We start from the raw sequence: 20,412 nt of genomic DNA, 5'->3' as shown, positions 1-20,412 counted from the left end.
TCAAAAATGTTGTTTTGTTCGCTTTTTGGCTAATATACAGCATTTTGTAATTTTTCGAATATTTTCAAATTTTTCAAAATTTCATTTAAAATTCTCCGCAACTGATGCCTTGCAGAACCCTGTCGGACTGTCTCTTACACGAGACTGTCTCGTATACTGTCAGACACCACGTCATACAGAGACCGGATCTCAGAGTCCGAGCACAGCAGACAGTTCCTCAGAGTACAGAGTATGGCAGAGAGGTGTCGGGTGGGGGGAGAATTTTTGAAAAAAATTTCAAATTTTTCAATATCAACAAATAATCAAAAATGCTGGACATTGTTCAAGAAGCGTACAAAACAAGAAAAATTTCAAAAATCTCATCTTGAAATGTTTTAAAAAATTTCAAAATTTTCAAAATCTTCCTTCTCGATCCTTACCAAAATCGTTTTCTGCCGGACCCGGTCTCTGCCTTACTTGATGTCTACATCACATGTGCTGGACTCGGTCTCTGCCTCACCTGGTCTTTGCAGAGATGGCGACGGAGGCAGCATGGCCTCTAAATTGTTGGTGGAAATCTACCAGATTACATGGTGCAAGAACCCAGAAGACAGCAATCTTCAGACTCACTGCTGTGAAAATCTCAGATCCTACATTGTTCTTATATGTTATGTCATGGTCAGATAATACAATATTGATATTAATTAGGCCAAATTATTGCTATAACTGAATATTGGTGTTTAAACTTAAGTTCAGAAATAATGCAGTCAAAATTAGCCTCTATGGTAGACCGGATAGGTTGCAGGAAACATTTTCTGCAAACCCATCCGGTCGACAACAATTTTCAGCCAAGTCTGAACTGGTGCTATTTATTTACACAAGTTTGGAAATATAGTTACGCAAACATCGGGAGAATTTACCAGTATTTCACCCTTGCATATGGTGCCAGCCATAAAAGGATGTTATAAAAGTGCACTACAGTGGTATAACCGAGCCATGAAATTGTTTTTGGTGGAATCAGAGCCACCGATTTTTTTCTATGCATAGACCTACACAAGTTAGGAACTGCAAATATATAAGCCTAATACCACAGCTAATAAAACAAGATACAAATTTAAAAAATGTGAAAACATAAAATCTGCAAGTGGAAAAAAATCATTTGGTGAGGGAATTCTGTACTTTAACTATTTCTGTATGGAAATACAGTATTTAAATGCAACTGCTGGCTACACTTTATCATATAATCAGTGGTCAGAAGGTGTGACCACCTGGGCTGCATGTAAGTCAGGATGTATGCACAATAAAAATTAAAATGGGCCACAACCATTTATACACATACCATGAATAATAATTTCATTTGACACAGTGTCAAAACAAATCAAGAAGGAAACAAATGTTATCAAAAGGTCTGAACTGTATGTATGCCATGTACCTGTGAATGATGCATAACGTTTACTATCAAGGCAGGATGTTCACTGCAGCATCCACAAAGTTCAGATAATGCTGTGGTATTAGGACCTCGTTTCTTGACTGTGTTAGAGGAAATGAGGTGTGAATAATCTAACAATCTCAACAGAAGAGTTTTATAATTTTTAAAGTAACTTTTTAAAATTTTTATTTGGTAATAGAGGGTAAACTTTAACACTCATTAAAGTCATTAGTATTTTAAAATTTCACTGAAACACTAAACTACACATCATTTATTTTTTGTTGTTGATAACATTCATTATAGCTCTGTTTTAAACTAATAATCACATTTCTCATTTTCAGTCACGACACACATACACATAATAAGACAGTTTTTTCTTACCTACATTACATACCTTGTAAAATGTATGACAACATATACATATACATTTAAAATCTAATTGCTGTAATATTCTCTTCATCCATCTCACAGCCTAATCTTTGTAAATGGAGCATTTTAAACTGTAATTTAATCATTTACATATAAATAAACATTATAACTCAAAGTAACTGGTGCATCCTTTTCCGAACAACGATTAAAAATGGCTGTCAATATAAATGAGCACTTGGATGAGAAGACATAGCATTTTCTTTGTTCATTTAAAGGTATTATTTTACAAGTCTTAGACATTTAATTTCAGCTGATGTGATTCAAATTATGCTCACAATGATGGCAGGTAGTTTATTTATCCAGAATTCTTCATCAATCAATCAGCTTCTGGCAAAAACAATAAATCCATATCCCTGACAGTCATGGTCTCTAGCCACTTTACTGATTCACCTATATTGGCTCTCAAATATTATTTGGAGAATATAAAAATGACCTATGAAAAAAATCTTTGAAATTCAAATGTCCTTCGGATCATTGTCTTCACACACAATTGACCCAGCAGTTCCACTGATTTGTGCAAATTTAAAACAAATTCGTGGTATTATGTATGAATAAACTGATATTATTTTAAATATTTTATTTCTTGAAGGTTTCAAAATTTTTTATTGGAATTTGAAGAACTAATTTAATGTCAAATTAAAATGTTTAGCATGCCCAATAAACATTCTTACTGCACACACAAACACAGATACATATACATGAGGGGAGGAATGATGTATGTACAGTTTGCGTAGGTTCACTTTGGCAAGGGCACGTAATGAACTAGGCTTTTGAGGTTTAGAGAATGGAAAACAGAATTTAAGTATTTTAATTTAAGTGCTGTCATTTCTAAATTGATTACATTAAATATCTGTAATGAGACTTCATGATGAACAACATTCATTCTGGATATAAAATTATGTGATTCATATCTTCAATATTACCCATGGATGTAGTAAGTCTTCCACCAATTGTTCCACAAAACTATCCTTCATAAATTTTGTAACCAACTTCTCTGGAGTGTTACTTCATAAAACTGGCAAAATAAACAACTGTAAATCATTTCCAGATGAAATTCAAAACAATCCATCTGTTTGTCAAATACTTGCATGTATGGATGTACTGTGATAATCTTGAAGCATTTATGTTGAAATATTTTAATTTTACAGTTACATATAAAACCAAAAACTATTAGGATGACTCAATCAATTATCGACTAGAGCAAAATTCATGTCAGCTTGTTAAACTAAGTTTGTGTTAATTTTATGAACATTAAAAAACAAACACGAATGCAAAGGCATAATTCATACCTAAATACACAGAGTTTCTGCAATGTGTTCTTTGCATTCTGAATGCTCTTAGATGATACAAAGATATATACTATATCATACACATGCTACGCAAGCATAATGATAAGTATCTTACACATAAACATAACAATGGATCACAGACAATGTAAAAACATACAAACATAACATGTTTTCAACATATGATTTATTCATACCCTCTTACCTGCTAATCTTATTATTCACAAATGAAACCAGAGATAACTCCAACCTATTCATTTGTTTGTTGGAATCTGGGCACTGAGAAAACTGCATATGAGTTTCAAATAGAAGGCCTTGACTTTGTCTCTATACATAGACCAATCATGCGTAGTAACACAAATCCATAGTAGTATACCGTGACGAAATTGCGGTTATCTCTGTGGTAATACCCATGTGGTCATGGGATCTAATCACAATAGAGTCAACCTATTTTTTAATTTCAAGCTGTCACTGTGTTGTTGGTTTCCACTGTACAAAGAATTACTATACCAAAGTTGTGTATTTTTTGAAGGTCTACTACCATACATTATTGTATGACCCTATAATAACTGGCAATAGTGTCACTTCTGCTTCACAATTTCATGTTTCCACCATGTTGATATTACTAACTATAGGATATAATTTAGGATAGTCTCCAATGGCATAATGTCCAAATAAAGTTTCATCAAAATTCATCCTGCAGTTCTCAAGTTGAATCATTCAGACAGAGAGATGTACAGACAGACAAGCAGACATGTTTAAACTTATATGCACTCACTTCATACACATGTAAGAACTGCATAGTAATTGAAAAGGCCTCAGATTCAATAAGCAAGTCTGTCTTATACTGTAATAGATACTTCTAAGTGCTGGATAATTATCTGAGGTTGAGATAAAAGACAAACTTGTGTGTACGTTTACTTGGAAGATACAAGTTCACATTTATGTTTAAGGAACAGTAACAGACTGCAGACTTTGTTATACAGTAACAAACTTGTTTTAATCAAGCTAACATGAAGTAACTTTTATTCAAATTTCAGGATGGAGTAAGTTCTAGAACAAAAGGCACAAAATAACTTACAATGCAAATTAGTATTAGACAATCAGGTCACAGCATTCAATTGTTATTCTTCTTCATGTACCAGAACTACAAGAGTACGTGCAAGGCACAAAACAAAATATGTATAAATAAAGTAAGTAGTTCTGAAAACCAAAATAGATTTTCATTTAGAAAAGGAGTCACAGCATTTAATTATTAGTAACTGGTGGCAGACTACGATTTGTTCTTCCTAAAGTTGATGGTAACAGTAGAATTATAAACATTACTGCTACCATGCATCAAGACAATAACAATTTACAGAATGAATTTTCCATGCCTTCAAATTGTATATATTATGTAGTCCAGCACAATAAACGTTACATACTCTTGCTTGGAAACATCAGTTAAAAATGTTCCTTTATTTTCCCCCTTCATCCGATGCCTTATTCCATATCTTCATTTCTGAACATGACTGTAATCCACTACATTGTTTTCACAAAGACATATACAATCAAACCAGCAACTGGCTCTTAGTCGCTTAATGCACCATGCCATGTGCTTGGAAGACGACCAGCAAAAGAGATTTTAACAGGCTGTGCAGGATTACATAAAAAATAAAAATGGAAGGCGCACTGTGTACAGACAAATGGACAGGCTAACAGCTATAGTAATGATCAAGTTATAACCATCCTTGGCACACACAACTTTGACAAAATAGTGAATGTAGGACACCAGTTAACCATTACGAAACAAAGGCTCCAAATCACAAAGTTTAGCTGGATGACAACTACATGACCAGTATTTGTACTCTGCTATGGAGGCAAGAAATTTAACAAAAATAGTTTACAAACATGACTTCATTACAATATTTCAAACATTTTTCTTAAAATCTTTTATAATTCTGTTTTTAATTTACTGGCTCTTGGTTTATGCTTCTTATACATGATGACATGATGATTATTTTGGTATGAATCAAGGATGAAGGAGGGGACTATAACTCTTTCCTCAAGTGAGAGAGGACTAACTGAAAATGACGCTTGCAAAAATAACACAATTCATGTTTACATACAGACAAAATGTGAGGCACTAACTATTAAGCTGAGTTAAATTATTTGGTCCTTTTTAAGTTTTAAAACTGATTTGTACATAACTTTATATATATATATATATATATATATATATATATATATATAAATTTAATCCAACTACATTTGAAGAATAATGTGTGTAATGTTTTTGAACTAATGAATAAGAAATGTTCATTTAAGAATCATACTGGGTTCAGCAGTAGCATGCCAAGATAATGCACGAGTGCAGCAAAAGTGACAAGATTTTTTTAGTTTTAGTGGAGAAGTGAAAGAAAGTGGTAACCTGTCTTCCCTCCACACAGTCTTCACTTTACAAAGAACAAACTTCTGTTCACAAAAACCACATTTTTAGAAGAATGAGATACATTCAACCTTGTCCATAAGTGTATCGATAATATGCCGTTTACAACACAAATATCTGATGTTAAGTTCTAATTGTTAATACCATAATCTTGGATCAGAAATTGATACCAGCAGCTCAGTATCCATCATCATAAGTTATAATGGTAGTGCACACAATTAAAGTATATAGTATTACTAATTAATTTTGTTTGTATTCTTGTGCGATGGCATGGCATTGTGGCAGACTGGTTTAACAATATGATAAAACAAAGGACAGCTTTTATGAAGAACTACAGCATATATTTAGCCAGTTCCCTAAGTACCATATGAACATTTTGTTAGATTTTGAAGCAAAGGTAGGGTGGGGAAATGTTTTTAAGCCAATAATCGGGAATGAGAATTTACACAAAGCTAACAATGAGGTTAGAGTAGTAAATTTTACATAAAAAAATGTAGTTGCCTGGAGTACAATGTTCCCACACTGCAAAATTCACACTTGTACTTCTCGTGATGGAATAATGCACAATTACACTGATCACTGGATTTGAGGTTTTCATGTTGTTGAGTCTGAAGTTGTATGTCTGACAGATGACAACATTCTAGTATACATGATGCCCTATCTTTCTGAGAGCTGACTGTGACACCAAAAATTATTTGGTGGTCGCAAAATTTAGGAGGAGGCTACTGGAAAGTAAATGAGTAGCACATAAGTTTTATATGCAGAGATTTGATCTCAGGATGCTAAATGATGTACATGTTAAGGAACATATTAGGTCTAAATTTCAAGCAGGTTTCCAGCTCCAGAGAATTTTGGTGATAATGTAAATATTAATAGGGTTCTGGAAAATATTAGAGAGAATATAAGAATTCCAGCCAAAAATAATGTCATTATGTGTTGAAGTAGTTAACACCACACTTTGATGAAAAATGTTGAAAACTGTTAGAAAAAAGATAGCAGACTAAATTGCATTGGTTGCAGAACCCGAGCCAGATGCATAGAAAATTTAAGATGTGAAGCTACTACAAATTTCAGAACTGAAATGGATGCAGCTGCGTCATTAGTACCTGAGGCTTTTAAGGTTGGGCCTGATCTAAGCAGAAGGTAATACATTATGTTTACAGATCCATAAACTTATAATTTGTTTTTGCAATAAGAAAGAACTGTAAGAGCATAGTAAGAAATCTATAAGAAGGGCAGTAAAATTGACAGTAGCAATTACCACTGTTACTGACTACAAACATTCTTCTGTCAAGGTTAATGTACACACTGATTAAATTATTGGGGATCACAAGTGAGGGTTTTGATGTAATCAATCAACGTCTAATGGTATTCTGTATTTGTCAGATACTGAAGAATAAATTAAGGTATAAGGGGACTGTACATCAGCTATTTATAGACTTCAAGAAAGCTTGTGACTCTGTTATGAGGGGAGTATTAAGCAGCAATCTCACTGAATTTGGTATACCAATGAAACTAGATTGGCTAAGTAAAATGTGTTTGAATGAAACATATACTAAACACAATACAGGTAAACATTTTTCTGATGCATTTCCAATTTAGAATGATCTGAGCCAAGAAGATGCTTTATCACCATTGCTGTTCCATTTTGCTTCAGAAGAAGCCATCAGGAAGATCCAAGAAAAAGAGTGGTTGGAAATGAACAGGACACATCATCTTCAGCTCTATGTTCATGATGATGTCAATTTACTGGATGAAAACACCAATATCATGAAGATTACAGGAAAAAATCATATAAAGACACATAATAAATTATCTGAAAATGCAGTAAAGGTAAAACATTTGGGAATAATATTGGGAAATTAAAATTGCATTCATAATACAAGAGCAGGTAAATATGGGAACGCTTGCTACTATGCTGTTCACAATCTTTTGTTTTCCCGCAATGTATAAACGTAAAGATTAAACTACACAAAACTATAACTTTACCTTTAATTTGTATGGGTTTGAAACCTGGTCTCCCACATTAAAGGGAAAACACATATTAAGGGGATTTGAGAAAATATTTTGACCCGAGAGAAGTGAAGTGATGAGGCTGGAGAAAACTGCGTAGTGAGGAGCTTCATAATTTGATTTATTCAACAGATATTATTAGGGTGATAAAATCAGGGAGGATGAGATGGGCAGGACGTATAGCAGACATGTGGGAGATAATGACATAATAAATGTGCACAGAATTCCAATTGTAAAGACTGAATGGAAGAGAGTACTTAAAAGACCTAGGCATAGATTGAATTAATCTAGTTCAGGGTAGGGACAAGCTCTTGTGAACATGGTAATGAATATTTATTTGTGTTCCATAAAATTGTGAAATTTTATTGACTATCTGTGAGTGTAGTATCAGATTCTCAAGGAGGACTCTGTTCCATGGAGATAGTTATCCACAATAAACGTTCACACTGATGCCAGTCTGTTTGATTTAGTAGCAGTATCAAGCTCTTTCTTCCAGTCAACTTCTGCTCCTCTAACAAATCCATTCTTTTCAACAACTTCTAGCAATCTTAGAGTAGTACATTAGAGTTTCCAAGCACAGGATTTTTGTTAGAAAGTGAATTGCTTTCATTATGAAAATTTATAAACAAATTACTTACCAAATTATCAGAAATATATTCTTCCAATAGGTTCCTAAGTTTTTCACATCGTTTTCCAGAAATATAACTTATACAGTCAGCAAAAATGTGACTGCATACACCAGTTTGCTTAATATTATAAATATCAGTGGGCTGACCAGAATTTCAGTGTATACCTCCCATACCAAATTTAATCAAGAGTGATAAGTGGGTTGGGAGCTGAAACATGCAGAGAGATAAATCTTGTTCTGTATTTTGTCTATATAACTACCAACCAACTAGCTCCATGGAGCAGAGTCCTTTCTGAAAAGCCAATAATCATTCACATAGTCAAGGAATTACTCACATTTTAAGGAACCAATGGGTTCATTAATGTATTTAGGCATTAAAACAAAGACTGTAGAAATATGCCACAGATATTTCTAAAGCAAAGATCATAATTTTCACATAATGAAGGATAATTTCTCACTTTCCTTGGTTAACTGGCAGTCTATTTCACAGATAACCATTACAATCTAATACAAATAACAGACTGTCCTTAAAGCTAAGATCAAGAATATATTATGTAAATAAAGAATTTATAACAAATGCAACAGATGTTAGATCAGGAATATTTTTCTTCTTATTTACAATAAAATTCACCACACTACTGTTAGGAGAAAGTGAGAACATGTCTAGTGAACAGACTTTTAAATAAGAAACTGTGCTGCCAGCTATCAGTGAATAAGAGTTAGCTTCCTGTATGAGAAACAAAAGATTGTTGAAATTATAATAAGAACTGATGGCAGTTTATGCAAAACAATGTAATCACTTACACCTTCATAATAGTAACACTTCGTGAATCAACATCGAGATTAGAAGAAGGGTGCCTCTGGTACAGAAAATGTTACATGTCTGATAAAATTGCCTGATCATGACTTCATTGCAGCATTTATAACTTTTCAGATAAAATGTATTATGTTTTTCAAAGGGTAAATTCTTAGACTATCAGATATATGAAACAGCATATCACCTCATTTCTGAGGTACATCAATTTATACCATAATTAGGAATCCTTTGTAAAATGCAGTACTGCAAATAGATTCACAAAGTTCTATGAAAACAATATTAACTATAAACATATATTTATTATATTATTATACATTTGTATGAAAATATGTATTTATGTGCATAAATAAATTGCTACATTTTGATTGTACATCAGTCAGTGCTACCAAGGTCTACAGAAAAGAGAAACAACACACATTAATGTAAAAATTTTCATAGTGGGACAATTCACTCTTTAATCAACCAAAGATGAGGATGATTCAATACAAAGGTAACAAGGCAATGTAAAACTATTGTAAAATCTACATATGATAGAAGATGGGATTGCGCCCACTACAAAACTATTTTGCAATTCAGTGTTATTTCTTTACCTGTATACCTTGATAAAATTTTAAAAAGCTGAATAAAAATGTATAAATTATAATTTTATTTTGTAATTTAAATGCAGATTTTATGCGTCATAACACACAAAAAAAGGTTCCTTCATGGAGTTACTGTGCAAGTACTCTACATGAGAGATAACTGCATGTCTAATGCCCTTGTACCAGCTCCACAGAACCATAAACATGTCAGAAGAAATTTTAAAGATGTTTAAATAAAATAATAGAATTAGTGGACTGCACCAAACAGGTGACCATGGAACGTCGTAAATCAGCAAGTGGTGACAGCCAGCCTGATAATATAATGACACTGGCTACAATTACTGTGTGACAGGGTGGAAGAAGTGACGATATTACAACAGGTCTGGATGTGGTGATGAATGGAAATATCCTCTACTAGTACTAAGAATCAAATTCTAGACCTCATACCGTAGACAGTCACTTTAATGGTTGAGATACTTCATGATCTTATACAGATTAAATAATAAGTGAGCTGGTGTTCCATGTGGCAGACAGCCACAGGGCACTTTTTACTTTAATAGTGTGTAATATAAGCTGTATCGGTTACAGCTACAGCTAACCGACAACCTTAAACAAGGAAAGAAGATGACGTTCCAGGAATTGAAGTGAGAGGCCGACAATAGGGACAACTGGAGAGCTCTTTTTGGGCAGAGCAATGGACCTGTCGTAGGACAGAACACTTAATAATAATAAATAATAATATAAGCTGAAGCCTAGGATTTCTAATCATTATAAGGATACAAATTTAAGTTGCTTTACCATTCTTACACTGTTAAAAGTAAGGACCACTCTGTTTCTAAGCACCATGCCAAGGAGGTAGAAGGATGTGGAAAAAAAGTGTAACACATTCAAGACCCGAAAATTAATCTGACCAAGGTATCTTAAGGAAAAGAACTCTTGACTCATGCTGAAAGGAGGCTACATGGGCTTAAGAGTCATTTGTGATATGCCGCTGAATACAGAAATTCCAATGCCCTCTGCTGGGAAACAATCACTAGCCATCCAATCTGACCCATCAATTTACTGGCTGAGCTATCGTGGTTCGAAGTAAAATAAAATATTTTAGATAACTGAAATTTGTATAATGAGATGTGTCAGAAAACTTTATCAAAATACTGGCCCATTTCATATTCAGTATTGGCCACAATTTAAATTTATTTCTCTCAGAGAAAATTACAACTATATTTGAAACAATGAGAGACAGCAAGCGACCAACAAATTGGATCCTTCCATGAGGTACCCTTCTGCTAATGTAATATTCAACACCTGTCTTATCTGTTTAGCAAACAAGTTAGAAAGAATTTGATTGTAAAAATACCAGCGTTACAAATTAAATTTACAGAAGAAGCCAACTGCAGATTTTCATATTATTCACAAACATATTTAGGAAAGCATTACTGAAAGAAATCAGTAGACAGAACAGATATGAAAATAATACCTTAATAAAATATATTATCTCATGGATCCACAGTGTTGCTAACAATGGATCAATGACATGGTAGCAAGACAGTACATAATTTCGTGGTATGATTTATACACTCATATCCTTTACACTCGATACTGGTTTTTCCACCATGTAGAAATGTGGCGGAAAATCAGTGGAAACATAATGAAATTCTAGTTGGCACAAAACTATGAAAAACATAGCAATTAAGATTCCTGACAGTAACACTCAATACCATGAAGAAAATCTATTAATTTGATAGGAAAAGTCATTTGGTATGCAAAAATTAAATTTTAAATTTTTTATAAAATTTGTCAAGTGAGCTGAAAGAGTATTCCACCACCTTTAGTTTAAGATACATTCCATATAATGTACTTACGTGTTCCAATGTAATATTTTAAGGAAGAAATGCATTTTCTTTGCTCTTTGTAACAGAACCATTAGTTAACACTGCTAACACCAACTCTACTACTGGACTCTATTCTGGACCACTTCACATTCTCAAACTATTGATGGTATACCATTCACCATACTTGACTCTGCAGGCTTTCATTTATGGATTGTAGTCTTCTGCAATATGACACTGTGTAGTCTTGTATGTGGTTACCAAGGTTTCATAAGAACTCATCATCTCTGTCTTCACAGTAATCCACTACAAGACTATGTAATCCTGAAGATGGAGGCAGTAAATTCCTCTGAAACGTTGGTAACCATCTACAAGATTGTATAGTGTCACAACCCAGAAGATAAACATCTTTGCGACCATGAGAACCCGAAATCTCACCATCAACATCTTCGTCGCTGTGAAATTTGTAATCTCAAATATTAATGAACTAAAATTAACAATATTACCGAAGGTAACACAGGTTTCATATCTGACATGCTGTGTCACGTGAAGTATGAGACTACTAAGTAATCACAAATAATATCTCTAAATGTTTCCAAAGTTGTGAAGTTACTTTGTGATCACATATTCTGTTCAACTGACATTAATGTGTCTTAAAATCTGTATTTAATGTGTAAAAGCAATCTTTCCCTACTTCTACACCTTGTACTTTTGTTTAACATGACACATACTTTGTTTTAAACATGAGCAAGTGTGTATATCATATATTCTATATGAAAACTCTCTCAACAATTACCTCTTTAAGACTCTATAATAAAATCACGTAACATTTCTGACAAAAATACTCCACGTGTTTAAGTTGCAAACACTGTCATGTTCTTTAATAATTTTCACAAATAAGTAACTTACCCTCTTATGTTTCAACACTGTACTTAAAAAGTTAAATATAGGATTTCGGACAGTTACAATTGAGAAATGTCGGTAACTATTTTACACAAAGTCATACTTTGCAACATTAAGCAAGATTCTGATCAAGACACAAATTTTAACTCTATCGAAGTACGTACCTAAGTATTTTGATGATGAATGTTAATAAGAATACCTGATATTACTTACAGTTTTGAGTAATAACAAGTGAAGTCTATTATAACAGTACTCTTATGACTTTTTCCAATTTTGTATTAAGAATATAGAAACATAAATATAATATACGTCTAAAGGTTTGTTTCAATATTTTAAACATTTGGGTAAAGACGTGAAGGAACATGAGATAAGACTAGGCCACCGAGGAAGAGAAAGCAAGGACTATGGACTGCAATTAAATCGAGCAAAGATAGTAATGTTAAAACTCTTGAGAAATGGAGAAGAGAAACAGTGGTGAAAATGAATGGAAGAAAGATAATAGAGTATTGAAAAGATTATTGGAAATGAAGATGAGTGGTGGAAGACCTAGGGGCAGACCATGCACATGATGCACAGATTAAGTTAAAAGAGTTTAAGAGAGGAGAGGACGAGACTGGAGGGCAGAAGATAAAATGCAAGAATGGGCAGACAGAGACAGCTGGAGTCTCATATGCAAGTTGACACATGTGGAAACAATATAAGGAAGAAGAAGAAGAAGACAATAAATTTCTCATGCTGTTAAGTACTCTTCAGTTTCATGACAATAACAACAAAATATAACAATGGTTCTCAAATTCGTTACTTAAGGATTTACATTCCTTACATGAATATTCATAGTCAGGCAAATACTGACATTATATCAGATTCGCCTGACCTGGTAAGTGACCATTTGAAGTGAATCAATTCCAAAGAATTTTCACAAATGCTTAAAGCGGGACTAAACAAATGACTGTTCAGAGATCACTGAAATAATACCAATGTTAGAAAGAAATTATTCTTAAGTATTTGTAGATGGGCCTGGCAAGAGACTTCCAAACAGAATGTTTAGTTAAGAGTTCTCATTTATTGCACATAATTAGGAAGACTGCAGCGAAATTTTAAATCTATTTAAAATTTCATTACAAATTACCACTTTTAACTGTTATATTATCCAGCTGAAAAAAATGCCAAAGAAACAGACTAAAGACTCCAACATTCAGTGGAGTATCGTAAAAAGATGCTAGAAGTATGACATTTTTTTAAAGTCTTTCTTCGGATGAAAGGCTATGGTTTGATATTTAATCCCTGCATGATATCATGACAGAATTTTTATTTCACATTTTATCATTATTTTGAAAGCCACCATTATATCAAATTTTACAAAATAATACCTGTAATGTTTGAAAGTAATGCTGAACTACAGGAACAAAGTTTGGATGCGAAGTCAGGGCACAGGTTTTCCATTCTGCACAAACACTGTACTGGTTGCTGCCTTTCAAATAGTGAGACTGCATCAACACTTCATAGTGAAGTCTATTTACCTATGATAAAAGAGATGCAAAAAATGTTCCCACTGGCTAAAATTCAATCCCCACACCACAGGCTGTAGTTATGCTGTCTATAAACGGAAGATAAAAGCTTTCTTCGAGTTCTTTATCCAGTGTCGATTGGTCTAGCAGATTTCAGTATCCCAACTGACTGAAAGTACCTCCTACATTAACAAAGTACGACTACTACATTACATGTCTAGAAACAGTGCACTACTGTGGCTTGGTAAAACTGTACTTTAAATAATTTTGAACAGTTCTTGCAGTTTCTTTTGATACACCTTCTTCTGTGCAAGGAATTTAACACACTTAAAGGGAGAATGTATCAAACTCTTTTTTCTGTTAATACCCGATTCTAACATTTTTGTTTCCTGTCTATTATTCTTAAACGTTTTCTTCCCCTACTGGTTAAAATACACTCTATATTTCAGGAGCTGGAACTGCTTCTGTCAACATATGATAGTAAAACCTAAACTGCTGGGTCCACTCGATACAGACAATCTCAATCCCTGGACCTTTATCCAATGGGCCGGATAGACTAGGTTTTACACTTTCACTTAATGACGGAAGAAAAGCCAGTGTCCAAAACAATGTGTTTTTTAACCAACAAAAGAAACAAAATGGTCAAGATTATGTATTATTTTAAGTACACATTACCGCCAAAAACGTCAGACTAATCATTTATAAAATTTTCTCAGGTGATCATCCGCATCAGGGTTCTGATGATGGGGACAGAGATGATCCCTGAAACGTCGGTTTCATCGTTTAACCATCTGACACGGCTGATCACCCGAGAAATTTTTATTGAGTTACATAGCAGCAAAAACTTCAAATCATAAAATTATTTATAGTGTTTCTGTTGGTATCTTAGACCCTGATAAACCTTCTTCTGAATATCCTCTGACTCTTCCCAGCAGAGTTGTACTTCATGTAAGATTCATGTAAAAATACATGATATTCTAGCATAAACTTATCCTACGCGATGGAAATCTTGTTCAGCACTAAATGAGATGTGAAAATTCACACCTGCTCTCATCACTGCCCTTGACTCCTGAGTGTAAACTTCATTTACTGTTGCAACTGACACAGCAGAAGTAGCAACCAATGCAGTGATTGTTCGGTGGAAAAGCCATGCTCAAAAACAGCTATCTAACAAATCTCCTGTGAAATTAAAATATGTTGCATGCCCACAAATGACTAATGAGGTTAGGTTCCTGCTATGGCAAATATACAGACAGATTAGTCTCAATCATTTTGAGAACCATTGTCTTAAAGCTAAAAAAGCTACAAACTAAACACCAAAAACTATTTATATAATTTGTATTGTGAAATTTCATTAAGTCAAATCCAGACGAGCTGGGCAGAACGAATATGAACAGGAAGATGATAATGCAATGTCTGATTTCTTGTAAGCCTGAATTATTTCAAATACACAGATATTTTTAAAGGGAGGTACCAGATTCTGAGTCACATGGCTCTTTGACTTCATGAAGATTCACTGGATATATAGGCATTCACAGAGGCTTTACATTTATCAAAGTAGTAGTTTTGCCTGTAAAAGTACTTCAAATAATAAAATCTTATAATTTGTTGGTATTTCAGATAGTAATTAAACACATTATTTGAGTAATAATACTTAATACATTATGGCTGTTTATAAGTCAACTGAAAAGAAGTATTTAAAATTATTCATCGTCTGGACTTTTCCCATCATCCTTGTTTAAAATGAAGAAACCACAATGTTTCGGAAACCGGCTCTGTTTCTGTCTTCAGGCGAGAGGTACCTACTCAGTTGGGTCCGTCCAGTGACAAAGACTAGCTCTATCTAATGCAGGGTTACATTCAATCATCAGCAAAATGTGTACACTAAATGTGGTTGAAGAAATGTTCATGTGACTGCCCCCCACAAATACAGTGGAAAAATTACTGTTGTGGGGTCTAGAAATATTCTAGAGCAAGTTATCCTGTTCGTGGTTTTGGTCGACGGGCAATGTTACAACACAGACTGGTTAAAAACATGGCACTGGGAATTTCAACTGAAATGACAGACAATGGATCAGTGACCTTTCCATAATTTATGAAATGAGTTTCTAACTTCTGAAAATATAAAACACTATGGAAAATCATTTTAATTTTTAATTGAGTAAGAAGTCACATAGATGCTAATAATGTTCATATCACAGAGGCAAATGATGTTATGTTATTTTTCTTGCCAAGTAACACAACACATCACTTACAGACTTTTGATATAGACATTTATGTTCCTTTTAGGAATTTTTGGGATAAAGAAGTTATAAATTACTAGATAAGACATCCCCAGACACACATAAATTGTGGTACATTTGGCTACCTTCTGAAAAAAAGGTATGGAGCAGATGGCAGGATTCAGAGAGACAGGAATTTATCCATTTAATACACAATTCATTCCAGAGTCTGCATTTGGTCCTTCAAATGTCGCATAGAAGGAGCTGAGCCTAGATTCCATTGACATAGATTCATTTAAATCCCAACATCAGGCAAGAAGACATGATAGATGAGTCAAATATACCTCTACATAAAGCATCAGACCAGATTTTCACAGCTCTTTTGTAGACACCAAAACTGGTATAAACTACAATTAGTAAACCAAGAAAAGTTCTGAACTCATGTGATCAAGAAATAGTGTGATTCCATCTGTGTAAATTATATCTAATTATTTGTGCGATTACTACTTTTTGCACTTATATATTTTATAAAACTGCAATACTGCTTTAAAACATAATTTTGGCACGGCACTTTAATTTTAAATTATGAAGTTAAGATAAGTCATAAGTCACTGTAATTAGAACAGGGAAAAATCAGAAATATGGAGAGGCCAAAGAAATGCTAAAGTATCTTGCAGAATTTACCAGGAACACATTCAGAGAACAATATTAAGAAGGCAGTGTTACAATGAACAACATTATTCCGCCTTTAGTAGTTACATGAAGAAAAAACTTTTGATTCCCCCATATTGTGATAACGTTCCAACAAATGACACCTGGAAATATGTATACCTCCTGAATGCTAGATTCACGCATACCAACATGACTCATTACTGAGCACTACAATGTTTTCCTTTTTTGCTTTCTTTTGTTGACTGTTTATTACATAAAATATGATATTCTACGTTAAGTTTAGGAAATTGATCAAATTAAATTTTAACAACAATTTTTTGTTCAAAACAAAGTTACATTCAGCATACAAGCTGAGAGCTGGATATACCTGAACACCTGTGGTATCCCATGTGAATGCCTATCATTGACAAAGAGAATATTTTAGCTACAACTGGAATGAGTTTCGCTCCATGTTAATCACTGTAGGAACTAGCTGCTTCAACATCATATGCTCAAGATTCACCCTTTCACATAAAAAAACATAAAAAACAAACAATTTGCACTTTTTGTTTTTACTAAAACTAGACGATGAACTCTAAAGTATTAAGCACCTCAGAAATGCTTATGTTCAACTTGTTAGTATCCAAAGGAGGATTTCAAATAACAAAAAAGGAATTACGCACAACATGTAACTACTCAAACTGTTGCCATTACACGAGACATTTAATGCAGAAATATTATATGCAGCACACACACACATTAATAGTATGCCACTTATCTAAAGCTTATGTATAACTCATATACTAACATCTTAATACTATGTACATATTCTAATTTTCTTATTTTACAATTAACATGTTTGCCATTCGATACAGTTACCTGTCTACATAAGCATGTAAACCAGTATCAATCTTAAGAGCTTGACACTAGCGTCCATAGCATTACTAAAACATACACCAATGAAACACATTAAAATTATTTCCCTGAAACTCAGTTCTTCTGGGTTTATAAAAAAAGAATAAAGAATTTTATTACTAATTGAAAATACATTCTGCTCAAATGAAAGAAATGAGGATCAAAATTAGAAGTCCAACTTGCCACAGGGCCATTAATTTAAAATTGACTTTATTTGATAACAGTTTGTAAATGCTTTCTTTAAAATTGTTACACTACAAATATATTCAGTGAAAATGTTCAATACTACATTGAAAACTGATACCGAATAGGCCGTGATATCACATTTCTGGCACACAATAATGTGATGTACATCAGCATGTTTAAATGTCAGTTCTAGAAACCTGAAACGTGTTCCCAAGAATGTGCTTTTTGATCATACATGCTGCATTACAGTATTACTTTCATGATTCAGTATAACTCCTACTGAAATTAAACCAGGTTTAAAGGTTAAAGATGCTGTGGTACAACACCGAATGTATATCGAACAGCAAACTTCACAGTTTTCTTTGATGATGCAATGGCTTTGATGAATCAAACTGACTGATGGCTTTGTTTTCCCACTACTACATGCAAATGAGACATAATTAAATGCTATATTATATATTATACTGTAGGTTCACTCTTTCTGCACCACAGTTTATAAACTAAATTCTCCAAATAATCATACCTATTCATTAGCATATATTTCCATTATATCTCATTCACAATTAAAGTATAAATATAAGACGGTTTATCTTTCTCCTTCTTCCTTACAAGGTTTAGGTCAATTAGACCCATTCCGAGGTTATACAAAATGTTCAAATAAGTCTGTGTAACCTCTGGTTTGATTAAGTACTTCTATGGGTAAACAAAGTTTGTTTTTCTTACTAATCTTGCCTTGTAAGATAGTCTCTTTAGGTCTGTTATGATCATTTTGACAATTTATCAGTGTCATAAAGGTAATTCAAAGGAATACACACCAATACAATACAATAACAAATGGAAATTTTTGTCTATGTCTTGCTTGGTACTAAGAAACTGAAAGTTGAATCCACTTTCTTGCAGCCACGTGAACAAAAGAACAGTCCCATGACCTTCTGTATTTGTTTTTAATACTCAATGTATATGAAGATTCTGATTCTTGACCACTTTATGTCTTATATCTATACCACCACTGTGAATGGGAATTTACTTATTCTTAACATTTAGATGGGCTTTTATTATAAATAATTTTTATCTATTTATAACTCTCAAATTTCACCAACCAACCAACTGTGGATTAATTTCCTCATGAATCAAGCCAACAAAATAGTTCAACTGTGGACCAAAATTAGTTTATTACTTATAAAAGTTTACATTCAAAGATTCTGCAATCCTACTTTCATTTTCTGGAACAAAGCTGCAGAGAAACATGTATTTTCCCTATATCCTATGACAAGAGACACATGACAAATATCCTTTACAAATACGAATGAACTTTAATATGAATGTACATGGTGTAGAAAAAAGTGAGCCTTTTTTTTTCCTTTCTGTAAGACAATTGGGAAATGAAGGAAGTGATGAGATGCCCATTAACATGTTACGTTTGCAAAGGGACTTGAATGATCAATGTATGCACCCACCACGCACATCTACTCCTGATGACAAAAGATTAATTTGTCACTTTTTCACAATACCAATTTATTTTTCAATCCCCATTTTAAATAAATGTCATTTTTACTTTCATTATTAAACCCATAGGGTGAAAAAACATCATACCATTTTATCTATTTTCAGCATTGTAGTTGTTAAATATTTTCATTTTTTCCTCATAAATTTGATTACAATAAAATTCTCATACATACTGTAAAACACATAGAAATTTAATAATTCCTACCTATTAGAAAAATTGTTACTTAATGCAAACTGCTTTACAACAACTTAAAAATATATACACATATTTTAAAATCTAATTGCATAATGTAAATGCATATAATAAATACACAAGTGTAAAAAAAAGCTATCCTGCTATATGCCATGTAGACACTTGGGGGGGAGAGCAGTTGAGCTCCTACTGATTCTTAACCTTGGCACTACATAGGAGTGAGTGGTTTACCCCCAGGAAAGGAACCCAGTTCCCATTGGACAGGAGGCTGGGTGGGCTTCAGAGCCGGTCGTCCAGTTGGTAGTCAGCCACTATATCGACTGAGCTACCCCAGCTCCTAATAGTCAAATGCCCTGTTCTTAAAAATATCAAGCAATATACACTACAATGCTGAAAATAGATAACATCTTGCAAGAATTTCAATAATATTTACATTGTAAAATGTTACAAGCTTCAAGAATCCATGTGGTGTATAAGATGATGTCTATCGCGTGTGAGTAAAAGTGATGACAAAATGTGAAGATGCAGAGAGTAGTGATGAGGGTGATGAGATGAAATGATGAAGAGTCTTCACGAGTAGATGGTTATGACTTCTCGGCCTCCACCCCGTACCATCAGCACCCGTTCCAAGCCCTCTGTCAATACTTCTAGGAATTCCATGTCTGAGAAAAATTTCTGTAAAGGAAACTACTTCTTTATGAACACTTTACTCGAGGAAAAAACGTAAACTGCAATAATTAGAAGAAGAAGAAAAGGAAAATAACTAGAATTAAGAGGGATGAAAGAAGAAACTTTGTCCATGAAATCCATAAAGAAATATAAAATGTGAAATATTTACACAGATAGAAAAACCTCTCCATTATGCATTTATTATATGAACTTCAGTCACATAATGCATAAAGTTTATGC

General features: G+C 33.4%; 1 protein-coding gene across 11 annotated transcripts in view; it reads right to left on the bottom strand.

Moving 5' to 3' along the window:
* Positions 1 to 1,577: 1,577 nt before the first annotated feature.
* kcc (solute carrier family 12 member kcc) overlaps positions 1,578 to 20,412 on the bottom strand; it is a 412,357-nt gene continuing 393,522 nt past the window's right edge. For 10 of the 11 annotated variants that reach the window (XM_087348454.1, XM_087348456.1, XM_087348460.1 and 7 more), the window contains one exon: positions 1,578 to 20,165. In XM_087348454.1, the coding sequence (XP_087204580.1) occupies positions 20,074 to 20,165 (92 nt within the window). In that variant the 3' untranslated portion in view covers positions 1,578 to 20,073. The remainder of the gene's footprint in view (positions 20,166 to 20,412) is intronic. The other variant, XR_015535047.1, reaches the window with a different exon arrangement.

Source organism: Zootermopsis nevadensis, unplaced genomic scaffold (assembly GCF_977971745.1).
Source record: "Zootermopsis nevadensis isolate Lab colony 2312 unplaced genomic scaffold, Znev_1.0 Znev_ptg000013l, whole genome shotgun sequence".
NCBI lineage: Eukaryota > Metazoa > Arthropoda > Insecta > Blattodea > Termopsidae > Zootermopsis > Zootermopsis nevadensis.
The sequence above is the reverse complement of the archived record's forward strand: the minus strand, read 5'-3'. Positions and strand labels throughout refer to the sequence as shown.